Raw genomic sequence first — 20,451 nt, forward strand, 5'->3', positions numbered from 1 at the left:
GAGTATTTACCCAAGGGAAATGAAAACATATGTCCATAAAAGGTCTATACAAAATTATTCTTAGTGGCTTTATTCGTAATAGTCCCAAACTGGAAACTGGGAGAACGTGGTATAGTCATTCAGTGCAATACCGCTAGTAATACAAAGGAACAAACTAGTAATATGTAAAGCAGTTGGGATGAGAAAGTATCATACTGAGTAAGAGAACCCTTGCACAAGAGTTAATAGTGAACAGTTCTTATCTTAGTCTGTTCAGGCTGCTATAACAAAAATACTATAAACTGTGGGTGGCTTATAAGCAACAAACATTTATTTCTCACAGTTCCAGAGGCTGGGGATTCCAAGACTAAGGAGACTGCAGACTGGGTGTCTGGTGAGGGTCTGCCTCCTCGACAGCTGTCTTTTCTCTGTGTCCTCACATGGAGGAAGGGATGTGAGAGCTCTCTAGGGCTCCTTTCGTAAGGGCACTGCTCCGTATAATCCCCTCCCATAGGCCCTACCTGCTAACACCATCACCAATTACCTCTAATACCCCCTGGAGATCACGTTTCAACATATGCATTCTGGGGAACATAAGCATTCAGATCATAGCAATTTCATCTAGGTGAAGGTTGAGAACAGGAAAATGCATCATTGGTAGCACGAGTTGAAACAGTGGTTGCCTCTGGATAGGTGGGAGTGGAGAATGGCTGGAAAGCGGCATGAAGGAACTTTCTGGGTAATGGTAGCGCTCTGTGTCTTGGTGAGGGTTTGGGCTACACGTATGCGCTTCAGTGGGTACACTGCAGGTGCACAGGCATATACAGATGTTACAGATGTGTGTGCTACATGACCTGTACATTTTACCTCAGAAGAAAAGGAACTATAAAAAAATATTAAGCAATTAGTAGTATGCAAACTGAAGTGATTAGGGGAATACACTGATTTATGCAACTTACTTTGAAATGCATCAAAATATGGATTGACAATTGGTTAGAGGAATGAGTAAAAGGATAAACATGATAAAACAAGTATAGAAAATGTTAATTGTAGAGTCTAGGTGGTGGTCTTGTGGGTGTTCACTATATGTTCTTACAACTTCATGTTTGAAAATTTTTATAAAAAATCGTGGGGAGAAATAGCTCAGGTTGAAAGGTGAAGGCCTATCAGCTGGAACATATTTTATTTTAGTTTTTAATGGAGTAATATCCATTTGTGTCATTACAGTTGAATAACTCTCTTCTAAAATTAAATTTAAATAATATTGTAAAAGGTTAACATACAAAAAGGACTCAGCTAAAAGGTCTCTTGGCCCAATTCCCAGCTGCCCAAAAGCATTTTTCAGATTGGGCTTTTACTCAGGCTCCTCTGAGGCAAATGGGGGGAGGGAGTGTCCTTTGGGCCTTGCAGATTCTGTGCAGGACCTCAGAATGGAGCTGGCCAGCTCTGAGCTTGGCCCAGGAGCGGGCCCTTTCTCCCAGGAATGACATCACTCTGGCACCAGCAATACCGGGAAGCCAAAGGGAACAAACTCTCCCAAAGCACTTCATTCAGAAGTCCTTCAAGTGGGGAAAGGGCATCATCTTGCTACTGTGCTGAGTCCAACTCAGGAGCCTGAGAGATGAATTCCCAGGGTACTGGAGTTTTGCAAGCATGGTCTAGAAGCTCGAGCTCCTTCATTCTCATGGAAGGGCGGTTGGGTGGAGGAAAGAGTCTGCCTTACGTTATTCCCTGGAAGTGATCCAAATTCTCGTGCTGCTGTGTATTTCTCATCATCTTTCCTCTTTTCCTTAAAGAAGGTAGAGGGAGGGCAAGGAGGGAACTAGTCAGGCTCATCCTGATAAGACAAGGAGCCACTGTGATTTCCATGAGGACTGAAGATCAAGATTTTTTTACCATGTTACCCTGCCTCTTCCATCATCCTTCCAAGGCATGATGATGGGATCCTTCAAGGATCTTCCTGTCAGTGAACTTCAAGTTCACCCTAGATAGGAAGACCGCCACCTCCAGCCCAACCACATGACCCTTTCAGGCACATCTTCCAGGTCACAGCAGCTGAGAAACAATAAGGAGGACCACATGCTGAAATCTCCTCAGGGAAATCTTTGCCCTGCCATCGGACAGAAACAGGACAGGGCTGGAAAGTACCCTTACACCACCTTGGAAAAGGGCAGGTCCAGAAAGGATATTCAGTTGCCAGTGATGTGGGGAGCTTAATTCCTTGGCCAACTATGAAGGACTGAATGTTTGTGCCACCTCCCCCCAAATTCCCGAATTCATATGTTGAAACCCTAACTCCCAATATGATGATATTGTGTGGTGGGCCTTGGGAGATAATCAGATTTAGATGAGGTCATGAGTGTGGAGCCCTCACGATGGGAGTAGTACCCTGAAGAGAAGAGACCAGAGAGCTTGCTCTGTCTTTCTCTGCCGTGTGAGGATGCAGCAAGAGGATAGCCACCTGCCAGCCAGGAAGAGGGCCTCACTGAGAACCTGATCATGCTGGCGCTGTGAGCTTGGACTTCCAGGCTCCAGAACTATGATCAGAACTTAGAGCTGAGTAAGATAGTGACATTGATGCTGGACATGTCCACCCTCAGCTGGGCTGACTTTCAGGAGAACATCTGTCTTCGTGGTATGGTCTCACAGTACGATACTGGATATTCTGTTGCTGTAGCAACCAGACAGATGTGGCTTTCTAGCACTGAGACTCCCTGGAAGATGTCAGGCCATTGAGCGAGGTTTGTCCAAAGGGCAGGAATGGTGTCCCATGTTTCTATGGTGTGAAGCATCTGGTGAAGCCGGTGATCTTTGCATGACCTCCTTTTCTCTGAGCAGGCACAATGCCACGTGAAAATGATTTCCATTAAGTTTCCTTCTGGTAATGATCTCTATCAAGTTTTCTTCTGGAAAATCTCTTTTGAACCTACTGTGTAAGCCACAACTATAAGCCAAAAGAACTGTTGGAAGGGAAGTTCTAAGCCCCTGCCCAGACCCTTGCCCCACCCCCCATGACCCAGTGTCAATAGTATGTGTGTTTCAAGTTGTTTTACTCTTCTGGTCAGTCCCCTTTAAGACCAGTGATATCCCTCTTCTTTGGCTCACTGACCTCGTTAACAGTGCTCCAGAGAGTTCACTGGCCAATAAGAACAGGAGGCAGTGGGAGTCCTTCCTAGAGGCGGCAGTAATGACAACTCTGTCAGTATTCTCTTTCCCATGGACATCGTGGGGTGGTGGCTGTTTTCCCAAGTGTCTTCTGGCAGGCAGATCTCTCATGCTGTGGTGACTCCTAGTTTCTTTTCTCTTGATTGACATTGGTCACTGGAGGATCCTGAAGAGTTCGCCTTTCTAAGACTCAGATTTCTATAAAGTAAATGTTGATTTAAACAGACAGAATATTGCTCAAGCGGTTGCTTTAATAGTCAAGTGTTAGCTTAGAACTGGCCTTCATGAAGTATGCTTTCAATGCACAGCAAAGAGCATGAAACTACTTGAGCTCTTGTATATACACAGTTGAATTTTGGTGACTAGATAAAAAATTGGCACTTGCCCATGGATATGGGTTGCCTGGTTTTCAAGAGTCAAATGTACTTCAGAAACTTTGCTTTCCTAAGAGCGTTAGTTTTGGTGAAAAGCCATTTCCATTGACAATACTTTTAGTTGCCAGTTAAGGAATGCTGGCAGTCCAGTACGGCGCCATCACCACTCAGACTGGACCCTAATGCAGGTCCCAGATAGCTCTGCCCCTCATAATGTAGTCACTTCACTTCCATGTCTTCATCTATCTGACTCGTGTACTCAGATTATATGTGACGAAGATGGAAGGCAGTGATCTGCCATTCACTCAGTGTCATATAATTCATATCGTTCAGATGCCTCAAACTTACACGTGAGTAACATCAGTGATTCTGTTTCTAGAACAATATGTATCACTGAGATAATTTTTTTTATCAGAGTATCATGACAATATAGCAGGCAATTCATGGTGACAAATTAATTTTACTCTGTTAGCTCCTCACTTTCCCAAACCATATGTATAAGAGCAGTATTTTACTCTGAAATGCCCAACTGGTTGTTTAAACCATTCATTTGAAATGCAAAAAGATTGGCATTTTTTTCATATGACTATTTGCTAACTTTCTGAAGCCACTGACTTAACAAATGTGAATAAAAATTCTCAGTGCTACAAATTGCCAAATAACACTACTTCCAAAAGGAGTAGTAAAGTGGGGAGGCCAATCAGAGCAAGTCTGAGCCTAATGGCCTAAGTCATCGCCAGATGGATTTCAACTGTAGTGATTCTGGTGGATATGTCTTTTCTTTTCTTTTCTTTTCTTTTTTTTAAAGATTTTATTTGTTTGAGAGAGAGCGAAAGAGCAAGGGAGAGAGAGAGAGTGAGTACAAGCTGGGAGAGGGGCAGTGGGAGAGAGAGAAGCAGACTCCCTGCTGAGCAGGGAGCCCCATGTGGGACTCAGTCCCAGGACCCCGAGATCATGACCTGAGCCGAAGGCAGATGCTTAACCGGCTGAACCACCCAGGCGTCCCTGTGGTGGATATTTCTACTTAGACCCAGGACAAATCCAGGTTTTGGAAGGCCTAAAGCTTTTACAATGTTAAGAGCCCTCCTTGGGGAAAGAAATTCGAAAATATGAATACAAAATTTCTGAGACTAAGCTAAGCTTCATTAGCTTCATGGTAAATCCAGCTCTGAGTGAGACCTGTTAAAACCCCACAAATTGGAAGTAACTGTATAACTTTGTCAGCATTTTATAATACCAACTACTGAAAATATTTAAGGTGCCTTGACACCTGATATTTCTTAACAGTTGAAGGCTTCTGATATGCTTAAAATATTTTATAACATAATCAATAAGGGAAGTGGCAAGTCAAACTCTGCTGCTGCATCCTTCCCATCTATGAATATTTAGGAAGTAGTTAAAAAACAAATGGATGATGCTAACAATAAGAAAATAGCCAAGAGAATTGAAAACAAAACTGATAAGGAAAGGACTTTTTGAGTTTTTGATTGAAATAGAGTGGATTTCTATGAACCAAGAATCCCAAATGGTTGTTTAAGTCATTTATTTGAAATGAGACCAGTTGTAAGACATGATCACCTAGCCAGGTACATACATGGTGCTTCTTTGGCTTATTCACTCGTTCAAATATTTCAGTAGTTGTTGTAGCTTTTTCTAACACTCATTAAAATGAATATAAAATTACTGAAGTAAATAATGCTCATTATCACAAGAATTGTGATAAAATTGTGACAAAACCACCGAAACCATTGTAGGTATGAGAAACATTTGAAGGAAGCACAGAATTCCTGGCAGGGGAAGATCAAATACAAAGGCATGAGGACATGAGAAAACGTGGTTTATCTTGAGAATTCCAAGTGCATTGGAGTAAGAGGTGTGGAGCAGGGAACATCAAGAAAGAAGACTGAAAGAAACAGGGGTCCAGAATACAGATAGTCTTCTTTGCCTGGCAGAAAAGAGACTTCACCTGAAAGGCAGTGGGAAACCATGGAAGGATAATAAGTGGGAAGTGAGTGCCAGGATGAGATTTGTGGTTTTGAAAGATCAGTCTAGTGGCAATGTGGAGAATGGATTGGAGGACAAGGAGATGGAAGGTGGGAACACTGCTGCAATAATTCTACTGGGCAAAGGAAAAGATGAATTAGAAAATCTGGGGAAGATGGCCAGAAGAATTTAGTGGATCACTGGAAATGGCGAATGAAGATTTGTCCAATCTCTGTTCTCGGCCATAACCCAAGACCACTCAAGTTCACTGCCCACAGGTGGGAAAGGGAGGAGCTTGGATGACTGCCAAGTTTCCAGATTGGGTGGTTGTAAAGTAGTGCCATTAACTAAGATGTTTGTGGGAGGAAAGTTGTAAAAGGGATATAATGAGCAAAGTTAGGGGCACATTAAATTTGAAGGCCTGTGGTACATCCAGGTATACATAGATCTAGTAGACAGTTTGGGGAAGAGTGAGACCTAGAGGCAGAGATAAGAGGTCATCAGCAGTCATAGGAGAGATGAGACAGAGAGACATTTAGAAGGGGGAGAGGAAAAAGGCCAAGTTCAGCACCCTGGGGAATACCAAGGTTTTAACCGTTTAGAGAAGAAAGGCAACTAGCAAAAGCAACTGAGAAAGAACACTCAGGTAAGTGGGGAGAGAATCAGTAATGAGAGGTTGTACAGAAACCAATGAAGGAGTGAGTTTCAAGAAAAATGAAATGATCAACAAGGTCAAATTCCTCAAAAAGGTGAAGCCCCCGTGGGGTCTGTGAATAATGGTGGAGTTTCAGTGGAGTTGGGGCGGGGGGAGGGTGGGTGACTGTTTGGAAAGTGGAGGACCCTTTCTTCCAAGTTGAGGAGTGAGTGGGAGGCAGGTAAGTGAAGGGAGAACCAGTAACTGGAGGGTCATGTAAGCATGAGGATTCTTTTCTAAGAGAGGAGACGCTCAAACTTATTAACATGCAGGAGAGCAGCCAAAAGAATTAGATAGGTTAAAATTGAATGAAATTGAGGACAGTTAAATAAAGCAAACTCCCTGAGGATAAGAAAAAGGATGAGATCAAAGAGTATGGAAGGGCAAAGACATGGAGAAATTGGAACCCTCATGCATTGCTGGTTGGGAATATAAAATGGTGCAGCCACTGTGGGAAAGTTTATGGTTCTTCAAAAAGTTAAGCATAGAATTACCATATGGCTCAACAATTCCCCAGAAAGAATTGAAAAGAGGGACTCAAATAGATACCGGTACACAAATGTTCATTGTGGTATTAATCACAGTTACCAAAAGGTGGAAACAACCCAAGTGTCTATGAACAGATGAATGGATAAACAAAATGTGGTATATATCTACAACAGAATATTACTCAGCCATAAAAAGGAATGGAGTTCTGATCCATGGATGAACCTTGAAAACACTACACTAAGTGAAGTAAACCACTTAAATATTGTATGATTCCATTTATATGAAATATCTAAAATAGGCAACTTCATAGAGACACAAAGTAGATTAAAGGTTATCAAGGGCTGGGGGGAAGGCAAGTTACTGCTTAATAGAGTTTCTGTTTGGGGTGATGGAAAAGTTTAAAAAACAGATGGTGGCAATGATTTCACAATGTTGTGAATACAATTAATGCCACTAGCTTTTACACTTAAAAATAGTTAATTGAAATGGCCTGCTTCATGTTATACATATTTTGCCAAAATAAAATGTAATGTCAGTCATAATATATACGATTCAGTCCATTCAATTTCGTCAATAAAATACTCAACTCTTATTTTTTCTGTTTTAAAAAACTATGAAGGGGTTAATTCTGAGCAAGACAGGGATATCTTCCTCTATCTTTCCTATGCCCTGGGGACAAAGATGAGGATGTGTGCAGATCTAGCTAAGATTGCTCTTGTCCCCAGGGACCTTAAGGGAGTTCCTGACAGCCTCTATTTCCTTTGCTAAACAAGAGGCAAGCTCCTGTGCTTGGAGTGTACAGAATGGGGAAAGGTTTAATAAGGAATTAGAGGAGAGCAGTGAAGGTTAAGAGTGGCCATCAAGGGGAATGTGAGAGGAAGCTGACCAAGGATACATAGAAGAACCACTGAGGAATTTTCCTGACCCAGCCGAGACTGGCGCACGGCTCCTGTGTAGTGTTTCATCTTCACAGCTTGTTTTCCTCAGCTGCACCAGGCACAGGAGTCAGAGAAGCTGGATTGCTATTTTGCTTCTGGATGGGGTGTTTGTGACATGGGCACAGTGGATAACTAATGGCCTAAGAGGGCAATTTGAGAGGGCATATGAAAGAATGGTTCCCAGGGCCAACCAAGGGGTGCAAACTTGATACAAACGAGGAGTCTGAAGGCGACCCATGACCCTGGAGAAAGTGGAATTGAAATGTGAAATGTGAAATGAGAGTAAGGAGAAGAAGCGAGAGATCGGATAGGATTTTGGACTTTAAGTGTTGCAGAGGTAGGACTCTGCTGGTTGATGGCATTATTGAAGGTTCTAGAAGTGAAGGTGAAGTTGTGGAAATGGTGTATTAGAGTAGACTAACTGTTGTCACAAGTAGATGAAAAGATGTATAATGGCTTAATTATAGTAGAAGTTTGTTTCTTATTCATATAAATAGTTTATGGTGGTCTTGGGAGTGTTCTCCTTCGCTGTAATTCAGGAACCCAGGGTGATGGGGGCTCTGTCATCTTCAGTCAGATCAAGATCATCCAGGTATTGACATCTAGTTGGCATAAAGATAAAGAGCAAGGAGGAGCACACGTAGGTGGTTTTGTGGGCTGGGTGCACACAGAAAGAGGTACACATCATCTCTTCAGAGGTCATTGGCCAGAACATGGTCACATGGCCACACCAAACTGCAAGGAAGTCTGAGAGATGTGTAGTTATGTGTCCTGGAAAAAAGAGCAATCAGCAGCCCTTGCTACACTTGAGCCTCGAAGCCATTTTTTAAAGCATCTGCTGTTGTGATGCTGCTACTTAGTTTTGTTCTTAAGTCCAGAGATAAGTTTCAAAAAGGCTAACTTTATAAAGATAGCTGAAGTGAAAAAGCCTTGTCTGGCCATACATGGGAAGCCTTTACTTCTAATTCTGTTCCTTGTATCTATTCTGGTGGGGTTTTTTTTTAATCTATGCAGACATCTCTGTAACCCAGTTTCCTCATTTGATGAAGTGAGTTTCATTCTTTTTCCTTCATCAGAAATGTGTACAAGACTTTTTTGGTAATAGAGCCCCTTTATCACCCACTTTGTGCCAGCAGCCAATATTACATAACAGGGAGACACACATTAAGTCACTGAAGGCATTAGCCCTCACAATGAACCAAAATGGATTTTGTATCGGATTTCAGGGCAAGACCCATTTTACTTCTGACTGTTACTTTCACAAATGAGGTAAAGACTTCTTTTTGAGCCACATAGATGTTTTTTTTCTGTAAACAAGCTGCTCGGTGTTGGTTTTTTTAACTAGATGAAGTTTTCCTAATATGTGTATTGTCCACCTCAGATTTTCCACCAATAGGAATGCAAGGCAAGCACAGCATCAGCTGAGAGTCATGAGCTGATAATGTTGAGCTCATAATCACTCCCCCCATATGAGCTGTGGGGGGCGTGGTGGGGCGTGGGAATTGTAGAGGACATCAAAGAGGAATTTCCTCACCAGAAAAGAGTTTGTTCTGACAACTATGTGAGAAGATTCAAAGGGTCTTGGTGTAGACTGGAGTAGCTTACCATCCTACTTTCCAAAATTATATGGAAGTTCTTCTGAAAACAAACTCTGCGTCTTGTAAGGAAAGGTCCTTTAAAGAAACATGACAAATTACTACAAAGTACTAGGGGTGCCTCAAAACGCATCCCCCTCTGATATTAAGAAGGCTTATCACCAGTTAGCTCTTCAGGTACATCCAGACAAGAACCCAGAAAACAGGGAGGCAGCTGAAGAGAAATTCAAACAAGTAGCAGAAGCCTATGAGGTCTTGTCTGATGCTGAGAAACGCAACAACTATGACAAGTCCAAAGAGAACTACATCAAAATTGAAAATACAGGTGGCTACAGAGACAAAAACTGCTTGAAAGAGGAACCACGGTTTGAGAGGCCACACTGTGGCTCACGAAATGTCTTTGAAGACAAAGACCTCTTCTCAGGAGATTATTTTTCCACTGATCGTGTGGGTAAGGCCACAAGATTTCGCTCCTCCTTCTTCGATGTGATCCCCATATTGGACACAGGATTTTCCACATTTGTATCCTTGGGCTCCAGAGCAAGTCCCCCTTCCTCTGGGACATTTGTACCCTTTGTAAGCAGTGGAATGGGAAACTTCAGACTGGTCACCACTTGTAGCCAGATAGTGAATGGCAAGAGAGTTGTTACAAAGAAAGTTCTAGAAAATGTGAGAGGGAAGACTGAAGTGGAAAAAGACAGCCTACTTCGTCAAATTCCTCCACGTCATCGGTAAGGAGTCTGTGCTTTGTTCTTTCACAGGGAGACTTTCCTATAAGGCTGGTGAATCTCATGCTTATAAAAGATGAAATTGGAATCTGAGAGTGTGTTGAACTAGAATGGACAGAAGTCAGCTTAGTTCAAACCTCTCCCTTCACAGAGGAAAGAAATAATGGACCAGATGATACACAAGAAACTAAGAAGCAGCAGAGTTTGGCTTCCATCTCATCTTCTGACTCTAACTGAGCCTTCTTTTCCTCTGCACCGTGTTTGGGACAGTAGAGACACCACCACAAATACGGCCTTCTGGGTTAGTTGTAGGACCCTACCATCAGAAAGCCCATGGACTTCTCTTTGACTTTTTCCCTGTCCTTCCCTGCTTTTAACCAGTTTCCTCTTTCTTGACGGCCACTCTTTTTCTCTTCCTAACCTCTGTCTCTTCTCTCTTCCCCCCTCATTTTCTTCCCGTACATTTCCAATGGACCATATCACAATTAGCCTTGATTGAAAGAGCTACCAAGGTGTAGATAAGCGTTTGCAGAGAGAAAGAGTGAAAAGTAAATGGGTTAAGATTTTTTTAATATATTTTTTAATAGCTAGCATTTATTGAGTACTTGATAGCTATCAGGCATTCTACTTCACATGTGCTATCTCAGTAATCCTTTCAGCAGTGAAATACAATAGCTACTTTTCCTCCATCATATAGATAAGGAAATGAGGCTTAGGGAGATTAAGTAACTTGCCCAAGCCCCACCTAATAAGCAATAAAATAATGTCTTACTATAAAACACATGCTTATCTACTGAGCTACAACATCTAAGGATCCCTCTCATTTATTTTTACATCTTGGGTCTCGCTCTCATTGGAAATTTACACCTATCATCTCTAAACCTTACTTCCATGCATGAGTACTTGCTGGAACTTATTAAGTAGGCAAAGATTTTTTGCATCAATATTATTGTCCAACAGGTACTTGGTTACTCTTACATAAAGACAGAAGCCATGTACAAAGTTTCACTGAAACTGACAAATGATTATCCCTTAACACAGGGATGTAAACAGGATCCCAAGATGTGAACTATCTTTTTGTTTTGGCTTTAATCATGATGTACATGCAAAATCATGGGATTTTTAAATATCTATTTAATTGGATTTGGTCACCCACCAACCCCTTTATTTATGCTAATAAACAGACTGGGGTACAGAGGAGTGGTTGCTTGTGGAAAATTACTGATGGAGTCTGCATCAGAAACTCTGTCTTCCAGTTTCCAATCTCATGCTCATTCTAGTACACCATGCTGACTGGCAAAATTTGGATTTCATTTGCATCTCAGTCTTTTATAGAAGTTATGTAACAAATGATTCGCTTCCTTAATCAAGGAACTTTTCTGTGTTTGCAATTTTTATGAGACAAATTTTTGATGTAGTCTTTGAGCTTTTTTAATCTCACCGAGTCTTCTGAACTTGAACAGGAATACGCCTACATCCCTCTGGCAAAGGGTAGCATTCAGGCAGGGAGCACACTTCCAGAAAGGAAGCAGTAGATGGATTTGGAATTGGAACATATCCTGTTCTTGCCGCTTAGTAGTCATTGAGAACCTCCTGTCTGTCCGGCACTGTGCTAGGTGCCTTACGTGAATGAATCGTATCTAATCTCTGGAATCCTTCAGGGGTTTATTTTCATTTTGCAAGTGAGGAAACCGAGGCTCAGGAAAGTCTGGTCCTTTACACAGGGTCACACAATAAATTGTGGAGACAGGGTTCAGACTGCAGTTTGCTTGACCTGGAAGCTCTCATTTCCATCATGTTGTGTTCCACTGCCATTCATCTGAGCTGCTATAATCATGACCAAAAAGGAAAGTTCTGTTGTATGTATGAGTTATATTCATTTCCAATTTTTAAAATGAGGATTTCCAGATGGAGCTTTCTTTTACCAACCCTAGTGTGAGGTGAACTGCAGTGTGGCTACTGAACAAAAGGAAAATCAAATTGGAGCATGAAACTTGATTTTCCATTTTGTCTTAAATAAAATCCAAATTTCAGCATTTTTCAGACATACTTGGCTTTTGACAGAAATGCTGAGTTGTAGAAGGACTTTTTGCCAGCAAAGATTAAAAAAAAAAATCACTTTCAGTTAGTCAAGGAAGTTTTCTTGTAGTGTAGAAATGAAAGCAGGGTCATCTCTTCCTCATGCCCTTTTAAAATATGTAAGAAGTTAAGTATGAGCAAACAACAACAAAGGAAAGATGGAGAGCAGGAAGGGCTCTGCTGTTTTCTAAAGCGTTCCAAGTGAGTCCATCTTCAGCTCAGTTAATCTAAGCTAGGCGGTGAGCTTTGAAGGGACCTATGATTCAGATTCCTGTGACCTCATAGTGCCTTCAGAATTGCTACCGTGGTTTCCGCATGTCACAAGCTCCTCTGCCAGTTCTCATCCTTACGGGTTTTACTGACGGGCAGTCTTTGGGCTTACTAGCCGTGAAAGGAGAAGAAAATATTTTAGGGTTGGAAAGTCAAATCCTATGTCCTGAAATAATTTTCTACTTTTGCCCTGTCAACTAACTGCTTTTTTATACGCCATGTTTTTGAATCGTTGTCTCTCACAAATTAATGTGAGACTTTTTTTTTCTAGTTGTCAGCTTTCCAGAGTTCAGAAGCTCCATTGAGCAGTTAGAAGTAATTCCTTGTCCTTCTGCTCTGGTTCATGGTAGGTGGTTGACAAATGACGTGAGGACCATGGTCCTGTTGAGGAACGATGACAAGTGATTGTAGAACTCATAGCTCAGGAAGCATTTGCAAAAATAATCTCTTATGGAATCCTGTCAGAAACCCCCAAATCCCCACATTACCAACCGAGGAGGCAGAGGAGGAAGGGATTTACCTAAAGTCACAAAGTGGGTGTTTCTTCAGCCCGCTAGCCCAGTGCTTTTTCTCCACACACTGAGACATACGAAGCCCATTTTCTTTAGAGCCTGGCAAAACACAAGGGAGTTTGGAGGAATGGCCTTGTTGGGGTCAGTGTAGGAAAGAGTCAGTTTTGTGTAGTTGCAGTTACACCCCCATCCCTTTGTCTGTCCACCAGTGGGGGAGATGGGTACATGTGTCTGTACAGACATGTCGAGGCTTACTGAAAATGCAGAGCTGGTCCATCTCTTGAGCCCAGGCCCCCTAAAAGCCAGCTCATTTGTCCCCACAATAAAGAATAACAAAAAGAAGGTGGTATTCAGCATCCTTCTCAGTGATTCCTTTCCAGAAGTTCCAAACTACTTTCTGTATTTGGGATCCACTCCCTTTCATGGAAAGCCTGTTTATATTTCACCCCCAAAGCTTTGTGATCTCCAGGGCACTCTGGTTGGGTACGTGAAGGGGGTGGAAAGCAGACTCTGAGAGAGGAGGGGCAGAGCCCTGCAGCTCACTACCTTATTTGGAATCTTGACGATCCACTGAGAGGAAGTATGGTGGGACCCTCAACATGAGAGGTTGATTTTTGAGTTGATGCAGGATGATTCTTCTTTGAAAGGACAGGAAAGAAGTTCACAGAGAGTGAATCATTTTTCCACTGCCCATTGTTGTGATTGACAAGATTCCAGAAAACCTAGGATTCTGTGACCCCATTGGTTCACCTATACCACACATGTTTACTTGCAAGTGTCAGGAGAGACAGAAGGGTCTTATGGAAAGAACATCGGCTTTGGCTGTAGGCAGATGATTCAAATCCTGTTTCCCTTGCCTAACTTCTTAATCTTAGGCACATTAACTTCTCGCCTTGGTCCTTGGTTTGCCTGTAAAATTAAGCTGATAATCCCTGCCTGTCCTAATTTATAGAGTTGTTTTAGGAATTAAGTACACAGAAATTTTGCATAAACTTCAATACATTTTATAAATGAAAAGTGTCATTATTTCTTTCAGAAACAATACCTCTGATCCTTACAGGGGTATGTGCCAAGCCTGCCTGTCATTTTCTTAAGATGCGACTTTAGGGATGTGATCTTGAAAACGGGATCAGCTATGGGTTGTATTTAATCCAAAAATAAAAGTGGAAGATGGAACATAAAAATAGAGGAGTCCATTTTTTCCATTTAACCCAAGTGAAAAAGTAATGTTTTTAGCTTGAGGACAATCAATATGTATTTTCCTTTGAACTTCTTTTGTTCTTCATTATCCTTGCACTTTTGGACTTAATGTTGGTCTTACCCTCGGCTTCCGTTATAGGAAATTGATGGAAAATCCCTGCTATTGATGACAAGAAATGACGTGTTGACGGGACTTCAGTTAAAACTGGGGCCTGCCCTGAAAATCTACGAGTATCATGTAAAACCTCTGCAGACAAAGCATCTAAAGAACAATTCTTCATAGTACAGTCAAATTGGGGTCTTAGACCTCAAAAAATACATGATGACATAATCTAGTTTCATGTGATGAAACTTTGTAAACAGAATACATACATGTGTATATGTAAAGAATTTCAGTCAAATGAAACGTTATCCTATGGGATAGACTAGGCAATCCATCAGCTGACCTGAACTCAGCCAGGAGGAGCAAGGATGACTTGTGGACAGCATGGTTTTCCTGGTGGAGCTTGTCGAACAGAGTAATCTTTAACATAGTTGGACACCCCTCCCCACCAAAGGGGTTTTGTTCAGATTGCTTTCCCTAAATCCTTGAAAAAGGGTGGAATGGAATGACCCTCTGCTTACAGATGTAGGGAGATTAAAGACAAGAAAGCTTGGGGAAGGGGAGAAAAGAGAGAGAGATTGCTGTCTCCCTTGAATCCCTCTGCTCCTTAGAGTTTGTGTTATTTGGATGGAATTGCCGACACCCTCCTTTATAGAGGGTCCTCCACTTGACCTTATTAAGGTTTCACTGGGAAATACTGCGATGTTTGAGAGGAACGTGCGTCAAGGCCCCGACAGGAGCACAACCTCTGAAAAGAGAAACTCTGGTGTGTCTTGGGGATCTCCATCCACATTCAGCTTCTTTCACAGGGGGTAATGGTATTTTCTGCATAGATTTACTTTCCAATTGGCTCTTTATCTCTGAAGAAGAAAGCATTTTTTCACTTTATGGTTTGTATTTATACTGATTTGTTTCTGAAGGAATTTGCCAAGAGTTACAGATCAAAAAGCCTTGTTACTAGTACAGAATATTTTTATATATATTCCTTCATGATGGTGTAATATTTTTTTAATTGCTCTGATACTTTGTTTGATTCTTGGTTTGAGTACTTGTTTTTAAGAACTTGAAGAAAGTGAGCTTGCTACATCTCTGTTCAAAGAGACATTTGTTCAAATCTCTGTCTGTCAATGCCTTGTTGAATTGGTGCTTTGTGGTCGCAATAAAGCATTGCTTCAGTTTATTGCCAGCGTATGTTTGATCTTTTCTGTTTGGTTGCCTCTTCAGTTGGGATTAAGGATTGAGGTCATTCCTCAACACTGTGGAAAGAAAGTTAAGCCTAAAAAAAGCAAACAAACAAACAAACAAAACCTTTAGAAATATAAAACATTTTGATCTATTTGTGGGTTTCTTTATAAACTACATTTTCCAAATAGGCCTTGTTCCTTCTCTTGCCCCCATCCAAAAACCACGTTTAGGTGTCATTTTAGCCAAAGAATGATTATTTCTTCTTCTTCTTCTTCCTCTCCTTCTTCTTCTTCCCCTTCTTCTTCTTCTTCTTCTTCTTCTTCTTCTTCTTCTTCTTCTTTTTCTTTCTGTAGGCTAGTGGGGGTCATGATTTTCTGGAAATTTTGATGAAAGCTATGTACTTTCCCTCCAAGCAAAATCTTGTATTCCCACATCTAAAACTTTGCAGAGTTGATGGACTCCCCAAAGTTCTTCTGTCTTCCCCTTCCTCAAGTTAAGAGCCGCTATTTTAGAGAGTGTTATAATTCAGTCTCCTGTGAAGATAATTTCTCTAAAGAGCAGAAAATCTGAAGATGAGAGTGAAAAAAACACAGGAAGTGGTGTAATGAGTGGGGTTGAAAAATGCATTCCAAATTAATTCAATTATGGAGTGTATGGAGTGTCTGAAATTTAAGTAATGCTTTGTTTTGCATGATAAGTGGGAGAAGGGGTTACAAAAGAGACATTTTCCATCCCCACGTTCTCGCCGTCTACAAAACATGCCAAACTAAAAGGCAGCATATAGTTAAGTACTGTGGGGAGGGGTGGTGATAAAAAGTGAGAGGTGCGCCTGCTGAAGATGTGGGCGGGAAAGAAGGGACACAGGATACAATAGGAGGAAGATGGGATGAAGAACTGAACTCACCCCTCTGAAAGACTTTCCCACAAGTGAAATAGTGATGATGTGTGACCCCTCTCTGCCTCAAAGGGATAGCGTGAGAATGTCCTAGCTCCGCTTCTGCACACCCACCTGAGACTTTCTGTATGACTCTGGAAAAGATTTGGCTGTAATCTAAAACTGCCTCCCTGCCTTCACCCCCACCCTGCCAGGTAATGTAAACAAGACAGAAAGGTGTCTTCATGTAAAACGTCCAGGGGGACCAGAAATAGCATGGCCCTCGGTAATGTTAGGGATTCCTCCTACCTTTTTGCTCCATCATGCATGCTATTTATTCCCAGAATCCTCTCATGGCCCAAGATGGCTGCTTCAGCTCTCCCCATCACCACTTGACTTCCAAACAGTAGGAAGAAGAAAAGGGGGAAGGAACATACCTCCTCCCTCTAAGGACACTTCCAAGAAATTGTACATACTTCCTCTTATATCTTGCTGTCCAGAATTCAGTCACATTGTCATACTGAAGCCACATGAGAGGCTTGAAATATTCTTTTCCTTAGAGCCCATGGGTCCAACTAAACAAAAGTCCCATTATTCTACAAATAAGGGAGAACGGATATTAGAGGACAATGTCCCATCACCACCATCAGCTGGCCATTGAATACTTGGAGCAAATGTCACTGAAAGTATGTCTTTAGTTGTATTTTTCTCTAGATTTGAACTTGGGCTTATTCTCCCTTCAGACCCTGGATGCTTTTATCCCAGGCACCTTTCACAACTACTGGAAGCCTTGTTCACTAACCCAACCTGACTCAACTAAGCTTTAGACCTGGGCTGCTCATAAATGCTTGTGGCGGCGGCAGGGGGAGAAAAGGAAAATATCTTAATTAAAAAGCAAGCTGAAGAGAATCAAATAATTTCTTAGGCTTCTGTTGACAGCTTTCAGGCAAAATTAGGAAATTAAAGATATTCTGCCTTTTCTTACACCCAGAATAATGCCTTGGCAATAACTGAGGGTGCTTTCTCCCCACCCCCAACCCCCAATTCAGGGGAAAGGAAGTGTTATCAAAACAAGGCCATCCGGAGAGGCGGGAAGTACTTGAAATTCAGCAGGTAGGCATCCTTTGTCTCCAAACAGCCCTAAACCCAGAAATGTCTGACTCCTTTCCGATCATACCATATTTCTATTAATGTGATCTAGGTCTGCAACTAGTAGCAAATACACACACATATGTGGAGAAGGACTAAATAAGCATAAGTGGGAATGAGCATGCCTTGGTACCAATATATTTTATGTGAGAATTGTTTAATGTTGAATTTGATTGTTCTCAACCAGAGGAGCAGACAGGATATCAGAATCGTGAGAGATTTTAAAAAATAATTGCCACTCCACCTCTCCTCCCCATCCCCACGTTTGATCCTTGGATTCAGACTCTACAAAGGACCTATAATGAATTGATTTGAAGGCGAGGTCACAAACTGGTCCCTTTCAGTGGAATCTGAGCTGACATGTTTTCCTTTGGCCAGTGCAGTATGTGTGTGTTCTTACAACTACATTTGCATTCTTCTAGGTGAGGCTGAAAGCTCCAATTTATTACACTCTTTTTAATTCCCTAATACCTTGCAGCCAGCAACTGCACCCTTTTACACTGTCATTCCACAGTATATGAAATTTAGACTGCTGACAGAGGGCAAGGACCACGCAGAGAGCCTCCTTAGTGTAAGTTAATTCAGGAACTAGAGCTTATCAGATTTAGTTGGGGAAAAAAAAAAGTGGCATAGTGCATTGCAATGTGCAGCAGATTTGAGCATCATTTTTGATAATGGATATGATATGAATAATCTTCATATTCAGAGACCATTTGGTGGCAGTCTCCTTATTCTCTCCTCAACAAATAACCCTATGTGAGCTTGGATTCAGTCCCTCTAAGCTTAGCACACACTGTCAGGGTCACATACTGTCCTTCCGTTGCATTAGAGAAATAGATCTTAGAAGGAATTTAATTTGGAAAAGTCTAATGACCCTCAGTTGCCCAACCACTCCTATATTTGGAAGCCAAATGCAAAGAGTACTTACTGGTGGTGATCCATCTGCCTTTGACGGTCATTGCAAATGGGATCTGCAGGGGTCAGGTCTGGGCACAGAGCCATTAAGTGTTTTCTGTAATGATTTGGAAGATGAAGTTAAATGTTCAAAGAGCTGACTGCTGTAGGACAGATATGCTTCTTAGGAGAAAACCTGATAATTCTGCTTCTAAACCAGGAACAGAAGCCACAGGAAGGAAAGAGAAAGCAATGGGTGCACTAATGAGCAGCTCGTTAGTTTCATGCTGTAGCTCCATAGGCAATTAAGTATTCTGGGTACCATTTCTGGCCAGTCATGGAAGTTCTACATAGAGAGAAAGAGATTAAAACGATCACATCTCAGGTTATTTGGTGACTGTGGCTGTGTTATATCTTTGCGAACCTCAAGGAAAGAGTTGTGTCCGGCCTAGCCCTGGGGCAGAATACTGGAGGACCCTGGGAGTAAAAGCAAGAGGAGTCTTTGGCTACCCACAAGCAGGGAGCTAGGCCAATGTCCCTTAACCTCAGGTAGGCAGAGTGTTCCTGTTTACCATTATCTTTAGGGAGATGTCAGGAATGCTGGGCATACCAGGCAATCTCCAAACAGAAAACGTGCCCCACTTCCACAGAACAGGTGTCTGTGCATAGCTACCACCTTTACCATAGCAGAGGTGGAAAAGGGGTCAGTGAGTAAAGGTGTCAATAATACTGAACGAACTTGTTACCTGTAGCCCAGGCCATGGCCTGGGGAAGGGAGACCTACAAACAACAAAATAAGGGAACAAGATAGAATGTGCTCTCATCTAAGCATCTGAGATCACAGAGCTTCAAGACCTTAGGCTTCCACAAGAGTCAGGTAAAGCAACCGAGGAAATATCTTCCACAAGGTTCTCCAGTTCTGTCATCCATGGGGCAGAGACTTCTATGGCAACGTTTGCAGGTGAAATGTCTTCTTTCTAAATTAAAGATAACAGAATCTTTCGGTAAATTGCATTTCATTTCCTTTTTCAATGGGCTACACTCTATTTTTACATGCTGGGAAATATAGAATTTGAAAATAAAACTGTAAAACTCATCAGATTATAAACATATTTTGAGGGAAACTCAGTAAAATTCTTCAAGCAACCAGCAGTTCCTGCCTTTAAGAATTAGTGTTTGGCACTGTATGTTAACTACAATGGAATTAAAATATAAATACATACATACATATATACATACAAATAAATAAGAAGTAGTGTTTGGGACAGAGTTCTCTCTCCTGCACCAGAACCCAATGACACCAGTTGAGATACGCTGTGCTATGGTGGGTGGGAGCACTGGGGCTGCTCCACATAGATCTGAGCTTGAGTCCAGCCCCATCATTTACTGGACATGGGAACCTGGGTGGTTGTATGGCTCCTCTTGGCCTCAGGGACCTCACCTATTCTCTAGTGCAGAGACAGAGACAGAGCAGAGAAGCACTTGCCTGGCACTGTCCAATAAATCTATAATGGGAGCCGCACGTGTCAGTTAAAATTTTCTAGTTGTCCCATTTTTAAAAGTAGAAAGAAACAGGAAAATTAAATAATCTGTTTAATCCAATAAATCCAAATTACCATTTCCATACAAAATCAATATCAAAATTATTGATATACTTTACAATCTTTTTAAGATACATCTTCAAAAGCCACTGTGTATTTGACACTTACAGCACATCTCAATTAGGATAGAACACCTCCAGTGTATCATTTAAGATTAGCTTCAGTTGAAAACCTAAATAACAATGACTTAGACAAGTAGGATTACCCTACTGTATAGATGAGGTCTGAAGGTAAGCAGATCAGGGTCAGGATAGCCACTCCACAGTAGTTGGGTCCCAGTGTTTTCCTAGTGTGTTCCTCTACCATCTTCAACACATAGCTTTCTGTGTGGTCCAAGATAGCTGCTTAAGTGTCATTTATCACAACTGTATTCCAGCTAAGAAGCAAAGAAGTGTACCTGTTGTCAGAAGTTGCATACAGCCCTTCTACTTGTATTTCTTGAACAAGAAGTTAGTCATTTGGCGGTACCTAGCTGCAGGGGAGCTTGGGAGCTATAGTGTTTGTTTCAGACAGCTGTGGCGTATTCAGCTAAGCAAAGACAGGAGGGTGGATACGGTGGGGAAGAGAGTAAGCCTTCCATAATACCAGTCTCAAGATTGATGGAGAATTGAATGAGAGTACATAGTACAGCCATTAGTA

The 20,451-nt window shown here is 41.7% G+C and overlaps 2 protein-coding genes across 5 annotated transcripts in view; both read left to right on the top strand.

Annotated features, from left to right (window-relative positions):
• SAMD13 (sterile alpha motif domain containing 13) overlaps positions 1-15,289 on the top strand; it is a 39,361-nt gene extending 24,072 nt beyond the window's left edge. For all 4 annotated transcript variants that reach the window (XM_045801915.2, XM_087866056.1, XM_087866055.1 and 1 more), the window contains one exon: positions 14,146-15,289. In XM_045801915.2, the coding sequence (XP_045657871.1) occupies positions 14,146-14,289 (144 nt within the window). In that variant the 3' untranslated portion in view covers positions 14,290-15,289. The remainder of the gene's footprint in view (positions 1-14,145) is intronic.
• Positions 8,917-11,817, top strand: LOC148109170 (dnaJ homolog subfamily B member 6-like). The gene has a single exon (XM_087866053.1). It carries the CDS (start codon positions 9,308-9,310, stop codon positions 9,950-9,952), a length of 645 nt encoding a protein of 214 aa, XP_087722179.1. The 5' UTR covers positions 8,917-9,307; the 3' UTR covers positions 9,953-11,817.
• Positions 15,290-20,451: the final 5,162 nt, after the last annotated feature.

This window comes from Ursus americanus, chromosome 12 (genome assembly GCF_024610735.1).
Source record: "Ursus americanus isolate L20-20 chromosome 12, mUrsAme1.1.p, whole genome shotgun sequence".
Classification (NCBI taxonomy): domain Eukaryota; kingdom Metazoa; phylum Chordata; class Mammalia; order Carnivora; family Ursidae; genus Ursus; species Ursus americanus.